This window comes from Microcaecilia unicolor, chromosome 1, assembly GCF_901765095.1.
Source record: "Microcaecilia unicolor chromosome 1, aMicUni1.1, whole genome shotgun sequence".
Taxonomy (NCBI): domain Eukaryota; kingdom Metazoa; phylum Chordata; class Amphibia; order Gymnophiona; family Siphonopidae; genus Microcaecilia; species Microcaecilia unicolor.
In genome coordinates, this window is record NC_044031.1 from 719,586,435 (window position 1) to 719,598,543 (window position 12,109).

Consider the following 12,109-nt stretch of genomic DNA (forward strand, 5'->3'; position numbering starts at 1 on the left):
GATGGGATGCCAGGAAAAGAAAGCCACATACCTGCTGGGTATCTGCACTTGTTAAAGTAAGGCTGCTTGTTGAGACGGTGAGCTTTATACTCATGCCTGAAAACTGCAGGTTACTCTTGCCCAGAACAGAAGACAGAATCTTAACTGGAGGCTTTAAAAAGAGCATAGAAATGGTGTAACCATCTGCTATACAGCTGTCAACCATCAGATAAATTTAATGTTACTATTATTATTATTATTAACATTTGTATAGTGCTACCAGACACACGCAGCGCTGAACACCTGACATAGAGAGACAGTCCCTGCTCAATAGGGCTTACAATCTAAAAAATCTGCAGAGTTTGCTTGTTTCACTCAACACTGGCACATACCATTGGTTGACTGCATCAAGAGTAAAAATACTTTCTTGCCTGTGCATTACAACACCGTGCACTGCAGGTTAGCACAGCGCTTCAATGCATGGTTTATAGCTTCAAGGCCTGAGGGACCAATGCAGTAACTTTGCTTTAGAGCCATGCACGCACACTTGGCACACATCTTCCTAATGCAAGCCTAACACCAAAATTTGATCCCATATTCAGTAGCCATATAGTATGCAAAAAGGCCGAGTGCAAATAAAATGTGCACTAACATGGAAGAACACATCAGATGCATGCACACGGCTCTGCGCAAGTGGAAGCTATATTTTGCGCACAAAACATATTGACACCTGGAGTTTCATGTGCACACATCTATGCATGAGCTGCAATGCTCTTCTGTGCATAAGCTTTTTATACTACCAACATCCCAGCACATGCTCTGTGTGCCGATACAGTTTTTTGTGCACATATGCAACTCTCAACAGCCCAGCACTTTGCTCTTTGTTCCAGCATGCTTCCCCTCAATTCTGTTTTTTTTTTTTTAAATTCATGCTCTTTATGGAAGTCAGAAAAAAAGCTGCAGATTTTAGATGCTCGCAGAAAAGAGAAGAAACGAGCATGAAATCCTCACCTATGCTAACTGACTTTCAGCATTATTTTTGAAAGTGATGGGCGCCCAGATTTCAACCGAAATCAGAAGATAGGCGCCCATCTCGCAAAGGCGCCCAAATCGGTATAATCGAAAGCCGATTTTGGGCGTCTTCAACTGCAATCTGTCGCGGAAACGGGCAAAGTTGACGGGGGCATCGGAGGCGTGGTGAGGCAGGACTGGGGGTGTGGTTATCGGCCGAGAAGAGCTGGGCACCTTCGGCCGATAATCGAAAAAAGAAAGGCGTTTTTAGCGCAAATTTGGGTCATTTTTGGACCCTTTTTTTTCACGAATAAGTCCCAAAAAAGTGCCCTAAATGACCAGATGACCACCGGAGGGAATTGGAGATGACCGCCCCTGACTCCCCCAGTGGTCACTAACCCCCTCCCACCATAAAAATTAACAACTTTGTTTTCCAGCCTGTATGCCAGCCTCAAATGCAATACCCAGCTCCATCACAGCAGTATGCAGGTCCCTGGAGCAGTTGTTACTGGGTGCAGTGGACTTCAGGCAAGTGGACCCAGGCCCACCCCCCCACCTGTTACACTTGTGGTGGTAAATGGGAGCTCTCAAACCGCCCCCCAAAACCGACTGTACCCACATGTAGGTGCCCCCCTTCAGTCATAAGGGCAATGGTAATGGTGTAGAGTTGTGGGCAGTGGGTTTTGGGGGGGATTTGAGGGGCTCTGCACCCAAGGGATGGGAGCTATGGACTTGGGAGGTATTTAATTTTTTTTTAATTGTTACAAGTGCCCCCTATGGTGCCCAGTTGGTGTCCTGGCATGTGAGGGGTACCAGTGCACTACGAATCCTGGCCCCTCCCACGACCCAATGCCTTGGATTTGAGCTGGGCACCTTCAATTTCCATTATCGCTGAAAAACGAAACCGCCCAGCTCAAATCCGCACAAATCCGATGCATTTGCCGGGCACAAACCGTATTATCGTAAAAAAAGATGGGCGCCCATTTTTTTCGAAAATACGGTCTGTCCCACCCCTTCACGTACCCGTTCTCAGACATAGACGCCCATGGAGATGGGCGTTCACGTTCGATTATGCCCCTGTTTGCGTTAAAGCCCTGACATTGTGTCCAACCTTTTCATCTTCTATGCACTTCTCTGTCTGTGCTGAATAGCTAAATAGCCTAATTACCATTGGATTTAAATATGCTGGGCAATGGTGTCTACGCAAGACGTTATGCACAGTTAGCTCATGCGCAAAACCCATGTTTACTTAGGGTGCCCAAAAAGCTGTGCACTAAAGCCAAGCTAACCACTATGCAAAGCCTAGTGTACTTTACTGCACTGTCTGCTATACTGCAAGAGTTCTGTCCGTCTGTCTGCTGTAGGCAACATATGCAAGTCTTAACTCCTGAACCAAGATGGATTATCCAGGGCCAGTGCAAGGGAATTAGGTACACTAGGCAAAACTTCAGCCTTGCATCTCCTCTCAGTTAACATTTATACTCCTAACACCACCACCCTCCCCCCAAGATTTTGATAATTAAACTCAAGAATTATGATCATTCCGACACCATCACTCCTAGTACAATCCTATAAAACTTTACATTTGGACAAGAGGTGTAGCTGGGTGGGGGGTGCAAGGGGAGCAGCCAATCCCCCAAATGGATTTTAAATGAAACAGCGCCTATATGAATCGACCCTTCAGCCTCACACTGGCACCTATTTTATAAAAGGTCTGTTCCCCCTGATGTCAAAACCTGACTATGCTTCTGATTTGGATAATACACTTTTAAATATTAAACTTTGCCCTTATAAGGAATATATTTATAGAACAATCTCCAGTAGCCATTTACAGGGGCAAATGGGCTACTTGAAAACTGAAAAACAAGCAGGCCAGAGGGAAACAACTACACAAGGATAGTGTGTCACAAGAAATAGTGTAGTGGCCTGCAGATGAAAATAGAGGCGGAGACCAAATTCAAATATGCTTGTTCTTAGAATGGAATGCTGAGCTTGCTGTCTACATATTTCTCTATATCCTGATTGTGGGATTATTGCTGGAAGCCTTAAGAACATAAAAACAGCCATTCTGGGTTAGACCAATGGTCAATCTAGCCCAATATCCTGCTTCCAACAGTGGCTAATACAGACCACAAGTACCTGGCAGAAACCCAATAACAGCAACATTCCATGCTACCAATCTCAGCAGTGGCTTCCCCATGTCTGTCTCAAAAGCAGACTATGGACTTTTCCTCCAGGAACTTGTCCAAAACTTTTTTAAAACCCAGATACACTAACAGCTGTTACCACATTCTCCAGCAACAAGTTCCAGAGCTTAACTATTCATTGAGTGAAAAAATATTACCTCCTATTTGTTTTAAAAGTACAGTGCAATCCGCGTGAGTGCAAGGGTCTGGGACCAAAGAAATACATGCAGTTAACCGGAGCGTGCACTTAACCGTTGTTACCCAAAGAAGCTTGACATCTGATAAACATATGTACAGTACTGTTTATTATACGTACAGTATACAGTCTCCATTAACTGACGTTATACAGTCTCTGTTAACTGACGTTAGGCTTACTTGAAGTAATCAGTCATAGTCCTCTGTACACTCTTGTGTCTGTGAGTTCCATAGACTACGTCATAGCACTGACATCCAGTGGCCTCCAGATAGGCCCGCACGGTGTTGAGACTATCCAGCGCTCTTGTAAAAGTGACAGGAGGTTGTTGAATTTCGTCAGCATGTGCCTCGCTGCTCATTTCATCATCTGTTTCATTATCAGCTGCTGCCTGCGTGTAGGCGCATATCTCGACATCAGTGCTGTCATCAGCTGTTTGTAGATCGTAATCAACAGCTACGTAGTGATGAAACTGCTCTTCAGTAACACCAGCTGGGATGTCAATAGCCTGTTCATCTGACGCGTTTGCAACAGCTGCATCTCTTTCATCCCTCTCCACATCCTTAGCAAAGCTTGCCCGCTTCTAGCAGTTCACAATAGTTGCCTGTGTAACATGATTCCAGGCTTCTTTCTGCATATGTAGGGAATCCAACAGTGATAGATTACGAGCCAGTTCAACAGCACGTTTATCCTTTGCAGTCTGGTCAGCCATAACTCTCATCAGACGACGTAGCACAAGAGCTCGATAATGTTGTTTGAAATTGGCTATTATGCCCTGATCCATAGGTTGGATCAGAGAGGTAGTGTTTGGTGGCAGGAAGACCACCTTGACGTTAGACAGCCTGACATCATCACTGTGTGCAGCACAATTATCACAAAACAACAAAATCTGACGCTTTTGTGCCTGCATTCTAGTGTCTAACTTCTTTAGCCACTGATTTCAAATTTCCCCAGTCATCCATGAATTTGCGTTAGCCTCATATGACACAGGAAGTCGCTTAACATTCTTGAAGCAACAGGGCTGTTTGCTCTTTCCAATGACGAGTGGTTCCAACTTCTCACTCCCATCCATATTGCAGCAAAGGAGGATCGTCAGTCGGTCCTTCGACGTTTTACTTCCTGTAGTTTCGTCTTGTTTGAATGCAAGTGTTCCATCAGGAATCGCTCACCAGTACAGACCATTTTCATCAGCATTGAAAATGTCACGAGGTGCAAACTCGTTAAAGATGGTAGGAAGAACTGAAACAATCCAATTTTCAGCATCAAAGTCATCAGCGTCTTGTTTTTCACCATGCTGTTTCTTGAATTTTATGTTGTTCCTCTCCTTCCATCTTTCCAACCATCCAACAGTGGCTTTGAATTCAGTTAGTCCAAGACTTTCAGCTAGCTGATTAGCTTTCTCCATAAGCAGTGGACCACTGACAGGAAACTGTCTGCTCCTGACTTGAGAAAACCACCAGGAAGAGCATCTTCTACATCCTCAGCTTTTCTCGCCCGTTTTCGTTTCCTGTATGGATTTGTACTGTTTTGCCAGTCTTCCAGAAGCTGAACTTTCTGCTTCAAGATATGTGAAATTTGACTGGGATTGACACCATATTCTTTAGCAATAGATGCTTGACTTTGATTGTTTTCTAATTTTTTAAGAACTTCTATTCGTTCAGCCAGTGTTAAAGTCTTACAGATGTGTGATGACGACTCCAGTGTACACTCTAACAACATTCTTTTGCTTATTCTGCCTGTGGCAGTTAACCAACAAGATTTCAAATTTACCACCCCTTTGTCACGTGCCAATTGGCATCCATATTCCATGTGTGCGCTTATGCGGAGTCTTTCCTGCAGAGGAGTGGTCTTAAACCATTCATATAAGTGAATCTTGCACTTATCAGTGGTGCACTAAACCGAAGTTTGTCCCCATAGAAATCGATGGCACCAAAAACGGGACTGAAGTACGGCATGCAGTAAACAGAGCATACGCTTATCCGACGTTCACTTAAATAGAGTGCACTGTATTTCCAAAAAATTTGTCCTCTACTCTTTGCACTTTTTGAAAGAGTAAAAAATTGATTCACTCCTACTCATTCTACACCAGTTAGAACTTTGTAGACCTCAATCATAGCCGCCCTCAGTCGACTCTCTTCCAAGATGAAGAGCCCCAACCTCTTTAGCCTTTTCTCATTTGAGAGGAGTTCCATCCCCTGCATCGATCGATCTTCTTTGAACCTTTTCTAATTCCACTGCATCTTTTTTGAGATACGGTGACCAGAACTGAACGCAGTACATAAGATGAGGTTGCACCATGGAGCGATACAGAGGCATTATAGTATTCTCGGTCTTATTTATCATTCCTAATAATTCCTAGCATCCTGTTTGCTTTTTTGGCCGCCGCCACCACCACACACTGGACAGAAGATTTCAGCGTATTCTCTACAGCGACACCTAGATCTTTTTCTTGGGTGCTGACCTCCAAGGTGGATCCTAGCATCAGGTAACTATAATTTGGATTGTTCTTCCCAATGTGCATCACTTTGCATTTGTCCACATTAAATTTCATCTGCCATCTGGATGCCCAGTCTCCAAATTCCTAAGGTAGTGGTTCCTAAACCTGGTCTTGGAGGCACCCCAGCCAGTCAGGTTTTCACGATATCCACTATGAATATTCATGAGAGAGATTCGCATGCACTGCCTCCACTGTATGCAAATCTCTCTCATGAATATTCATTGTCGATATCCTGAAAACCTGATTGGCTGGGGCGCCTCCAGGACCAGGTTTGGGAACCATTGTCCTAAGGTCTTCCTGCAAATTTTCACAGTCCGCATGTGTTTTAACAACCTTGAATTTAATCACTTCACTCTTCATTCTGATTTCCAGATCATTTATAAATAGGTCCATCAAGCCCAGCATCCTGTTTCAAACAGTGGCCAATCCAGGTCACATGTACCTTGCAAGATCCTAGAACCATAAAACAGATTCTATGCTGCTTATCCCAGAAATAAGAAGTGGATTTTCCCAAGTTCATCTTAATAATGGCTTATGAACTTTTCTTTTAGGAAATTATCCAAAAATGTTTAAGCTACCTACTTTTACTACATTCTCTGGCAACAAATTCCAGCATTTAATTACATGTTGAGTGAAGAAATATTTTCTCCGATTCATTTTAAATTTACTACTTTGTAGCTTCATTGTATGCCCCCTAGTCCTACTATTTTTGATAAGAGTAAACAAGCAATTCACGTCTACCTGTTCCACTCCACTCATTATTTTATAGACCTCTATCATATCTCCCCTCAGCAGTCTTTTCTCCAAGCTGAAGAGCCCTAGCCACTTTAGCCTTTCCTCTTAGGGAAGTCGTTCTATCCCCTTTATCATTTTCATTGCCATTCTCTGTACCTTTCGTTTTTGAGATGCGGTGACCAGAATTGAACACAATATTCAAGGTGTGGTCCTACCATAGAGCGATACAAAGGCATTATAACATTCTCATTTTTGTTTTCCATTCATTTCCTAATAATACCTAACATTCTATTTGCTTTCTTAGCCACCGCCGCAGAGGGTTTCAACGTATCATCAACGATGACGCCTAGATCCCTTTCCCGGTCGGTGATTCCTAATGTGGAGTCTTCCATTACATAACTATAATTCAGGTTTCTCTTTCCCACATGCATCACTTTGCACTGCTCCCATTAAACATCATCTGCCATTTAGATGCCCAGTCTCCCAGTCTCGTAAGGTCCTCTTGTAATTTTTCACAATCCTCCCACAATTTAACAACTTCGAATAACTTTGTGTCATCAGCAAATTTAATTACCTCACTAGTTACTCCCAACTCTAGGTCATTTATAAAGATGTTAAAAAGCAGCGGTCCCAGCACAGACCCCTGGGGAACCCCACTAACTACCCTTCTCCATTGAGAATACTGACCATTTAACCCTACTCTCTGTTTTCTATCTTTTAACCAGATTTTAATCCACAATAGAACACTACCTCCTATCCCATGACTCTCCAATTTCCTCTGGAGTCTTTCATGAGGTACTTTGTCAAACGCCTTCTGGAAATCAAGATACACAATATCAACCGGCTCACCTTTATCATCAACGATGACGCCTAGATCCCTTTCCTGGTCGGTGATTCCTAATGTGGAGCAGGGGCGTATCTGGACTCTGGCGGTAGGGGGGGCCAGAGCCAGAGGGAGGGGGCACATTTTAGCCCCCCCCTGGCGCCACCGACCCCCCCCCCCCCCGCCATTTCCGGACCCCCCCGCCACTGCCAGACCCCCCCTCGCCACCAATGACACTCTCCACCCCCTCCCGCCGCCGCCAACCCTCCCCCGCTGCTGTCACTTACCTTTGCTGGCAGGGGACCCCAACCCCCTGCCAGCCGAGGTCCTCTCTTCCATGCAGGCTGCAAGTTGCAATGCTTCCTGTTCTTCTGAGTCTGACGTCCTGCACGTACAACGACGTCAGACTGAGTTCCAAATTCTGAGTCTGACGTCCTGCACGTTGTACGTGCAGGACGTCAGACTCAGAAGAACAGGAAGCGTTGCAACTTGCATCCTGCACGGAAGAGAGGACTTCGGCTGGTGGGGGGCTTGGAGTCCCCCGCCAGCAAAGATCGGCGACGGGTTGGTGGCGGGCGTGCGGGATGGAGGGGGAGGTGGAGAGGGTCAATGGTAGGGGGTCCAGGGCAAAATCTGCGGGGGCCCAGGCCCCTGTGACCCCACGCAGATACGCCCCTGATGTGGAGTCTTCCATTACATAACTATAATTCAAGTTCCTCTTTTCCACATACATCACTTTGCACTGCTCCCATTAAACATCATCTGCCATTTAGATGCCCAGTCTCCCAGTCTCGTAAGGTCTTCTTGTAACTTTTCACAATCCTCTTGCAATTTAACAAATTTGAATAACTTTGTGTTGTCAGTAAATTTAATTACCACACTAGTTACTCCCATTTCTAGATCATTTATAAATATGTTAAAAAGCAGCGGTCCCAGCACAGACCCCTGGAGAACCCACTATCTATCCTTCTCCATTGATAATACTGACCAATTAACCCTACTCTCTGTTTTCTTTTAACCAGTTTTTAATCTACAATAGGACACTACCTCCTATCCCATGACTTTCCAATTGCCTCTGGAGTTTTTCATACGGTACTTTGTGAAACACCTTTTGAAAATCCAAATACACAACATCAACCGACTCACCTTTATCCACATGTTTGTCCACCCATTCAAAGAAATATATTAGATTGGTGAGGCAAGATTTCCCTTCACTGAATCCATGTTGGCTTTGTCTCATTAATCCTTGCTTTTGAATATGCTCAGTAATTTTGTTCTTTATAATAGTCTCTTTGCCCGGCACCAACGTCAGGCTCACCGGTCTATAATTTCCCAGATCCCCTCTGGAACCTTTTTAAAAAATCAGCGTTACGTTGGCCACCCTCCAATCTTCCGGAACCATGCTTGATTTTAAAGATAAATTACATATTACTAACAATAGTTCCGTAAGTGCATTTTTCAATTCTATCATACTCTAGCATGAATATCATCTGGTTCAGGAGATTTGCTACTTTTCAATTTGTCATATTGCGTCATTACATCCTCCAGGTTTATAGAGATTTCATTCAGTTTCTGTGACTCATCAGCTTTGAATACTATTTCTGGCACCGGTATCTCTCCCAAATCTTCCTGGTGAAGACCGAAGCAAAGAATTCACCCTTCTCCATTGAGAAAAATGGCCATTTAACCCTACTCTCTGTTTTCTGTCCAATAACCAGTTCCTAATCCACAACAGAACATTGCCTCCTATCCCATGACTTTTTAATTTTCTCAGGAGTCTCTCATGAGGAACTTTCATCAAAAGCTTTCTACAAATCTAGATATACTACATCAGCCTGGTCACCATCAACTGGCTCATCTTTATCCACATGTTTATTCATGCCTTCAAAGAAATTAAGCAAATTGGTGAGACAAGACTTCCCTTGGCTGAAACCATGCTGACTCTGTCCCATTAAACCACTTTTATCTTTGTGTTCTGTAATTTTATTCTTTATAATAGCTTCCACTATTTTACCTGACACTGACATCAGGCTTACCAGTCTGTAATTTCCCAGATCACCCCTGGGAACCCTTTTTAAAATTGGCATTGCATTGGCCACTCTCCAATCTTCAGGTACTATGGATATTTTAACAACAGGTTATAGATTACTAATAGAAGATAGCCAATTTCATGACTGAGTTCTTTCAGTACCCTTGGATGCATGCCATCCAGTCCAGGTGATCTACTACTCTTTAATTTGTTGATTTGGCTCAGTATGTCTTCCAGGTTTACCGAGATTTCTTTCAGTTCATCTGCATCAACACCCTTGAAAACTATTTTTGGTACAGTTAGATCTCTTATCTTCTTCCGTAAAGCCCAAAGCAATGAATTTATTCAGTCTCTCCATTATGGCCTTGTTCTCCCTGAGTGTCCTTTTTGCTCCTTCGTGATCTAATGGTTCCATAGATTCTAATGGTGCCTGGACTTTCTGCTTCTGATGTACCTGAAAAAATTGTTACTTAAACACACCTGTCTTTCTTTCACCATTGTTGAAACCTCTCTATTGGGATTCCCTAAATGTTCTGTTTCAATATTATCCTTCAAGGGTACTCCACATCAAACCATGTGCTCCTGAGTGACTGTCGGCTTTTCCCCCATTTTAGGTTAAAAGCTGCTCTATCTCCTTTTTAAAACTTAGTACCAGCAGCCTGGTTCCATCCCGGTTAAGGTGGAGTCCATCCTTTCAGAAAAGGCTCCCCCTTTCCCCAGAATTTGCCCAGTTCCTAAGAAGTCTAAATCCCTCATTCCTGCATCATTGTCTCAACCACGCATTGAAACTCCAGAGCTCTGCCTGCCTTTTGATAGCATCAATCGACCACTGACAAAGACAATGCCCCGAAACACGGGCTGTGTCAGATCCTCCAATAAAATTTGGCTTCTCTGAATTTGGTCTCTGCCTTTATTTCTTTGTGGGTCAATACGCTACTTGAAAATTTACCCTTCTTCCTGCAGGCAAAAATATGTGCTGATAAATCTTTTGAGTTTGTGTAGCTGTGTGAATCTATTGCTTTGCTTTGATTGCATCTGCTCTTTACTGACTCCATGAAGCTGCTGCCCTAGGCGACTGCTTAGTTTGCCTAATGGTTGGGTCAGCTCTGGGGAAGGGAAAAGGATTGGAATGCTGAGGTGGAGGTGAGGAGGAGCAGACAGGATGGGCCTTACATTTCATGGGCTTTATATTCAAAACATTTTGAACTTAACCAGATAGTGCCACTGAAAATGTCAAGTTAGCACCCAAGCCAAAACCAGTTATTCTGGGGTTGTTTCAGGGGCAGAGTTGACATTTAGCCAGTTAAGTGCCAATATTCATCATTTAACCGACTACAATAATCACATAAATAGGACCACATAAATGTCATAAAAGGTGATTCGGTTTAGGATGGGCTAGAGAGAGCTTCAACGGAAATTCCAGTGGTTTGGAACACGAGGACAATGCCAGGAAGACTTTTACGGTCTTTGTCCCGCATATGATGTAACGAATTTGGATAGGCTGGAGTGGGCTTTGACGGCAACTCCAGTAGCTGGAACATAAGGACAGAGCCGGGCAGATTCTACGGTCCTATGTCCCAGAAACACAAAGGAAGACCATGATGAAGTATATAATATCACGTTCACTGTTGATTTAAATCTCATATTGATAATGAATGTGACTGTTGGGCAGACCGGACGGACACTTCAGGTCTTTATCTGCCATCACTTACTATGTTACTATGTGACTATGCAGTTCTTCATAGCTGGTTAAGTGCCAAATATAGCACTTAATCGGTTATGTTTTCAACAGCTCCTTATACCTGGAAATTCAATTCCGGAGCCCAGAGAATGCCCAGCACTGAATTTCCTGCTATAATGCTGCCAGCTGAATATCAGGCCTTATGTTTTTCTGTATCCTCTCAACTCTTCTTCGGCTCACTCTACAGTGAGAACACAGCACCTATAATTTACCTTTCGCTTTTTTATAGCTCCTCTTGTACCTGTACAGCTTCACACAGTCGGCTTATGGCTTCCCTACATGAAAGGAAAGACACAAATGAATAAACAGAATACTGAAGCTGCTCTTTTTTTATTATTTGTTTTAGAAAACATTGGAGATTGAAATGAACTAAACAAAAATCCTATGACAGCTGTTCTAACCACATCACTTGAAATATAACAAAATAAAACATGGAAAGAAAATAAGATGATACCTTTTTATTGGACATAACTTAATACATTTCTTGATTAGCTTTCGAAGGTTGCTAATCAAGAAATGTATTAAGTTATGTCCAATAAAAAAGGTATCATCTTATTTTCTTTTCCATGTTTTATTTTGTTTTATTTCTATTGATTACCTTTAAGAGTGGACTAACACAGCTACCACACCTCTCTACACATCACTTGAAATCTGTAAGAGGCAAATTTAGGGCCCTTTTACTAAGGCTGCTTAGGCAGTAATGTGTGCCTACGCAGCTTAAAATGGCGAACCATGGGATGCGCTCAGGCGTCTTGTGGTAACTGCCAAATATGCGTTCGCTAGCCATGAACTAAAAATATTTTTTTGAAGGAGTGTGTCAGTTGCCAGAGAGTGATAAATCAATGTTGCTATTTCAACATGCAGCATCATAATCTTGGTTTTGTATGAATGGTACTGTATTTTTGTTCACTCACC

General features: G+C 43.2%; 1 protein-coding gene across 1 annotated transcript in view; it reads right to left on the minus strand.

The window, feature by feature from the left end:
- SHC4 (SHC adaptor protein 4) overlaps positions 1-12,109 on the minus strand; it is a 147,626-nt gene that overhangs the window by 62,161 nt on the left and 73,356 nt on the right. Inside the window, 3 exon segments of the mRNA XM_030190420.1 lie at positions 32-151; positions 11,407-11,438; positions 11,441-11,469. Of these exon segments, the coding sequence (XP_030046280.1) occupies positions 32-151; positions 11,407-11,438; positions 11,441-11,469 (181 nt within the window).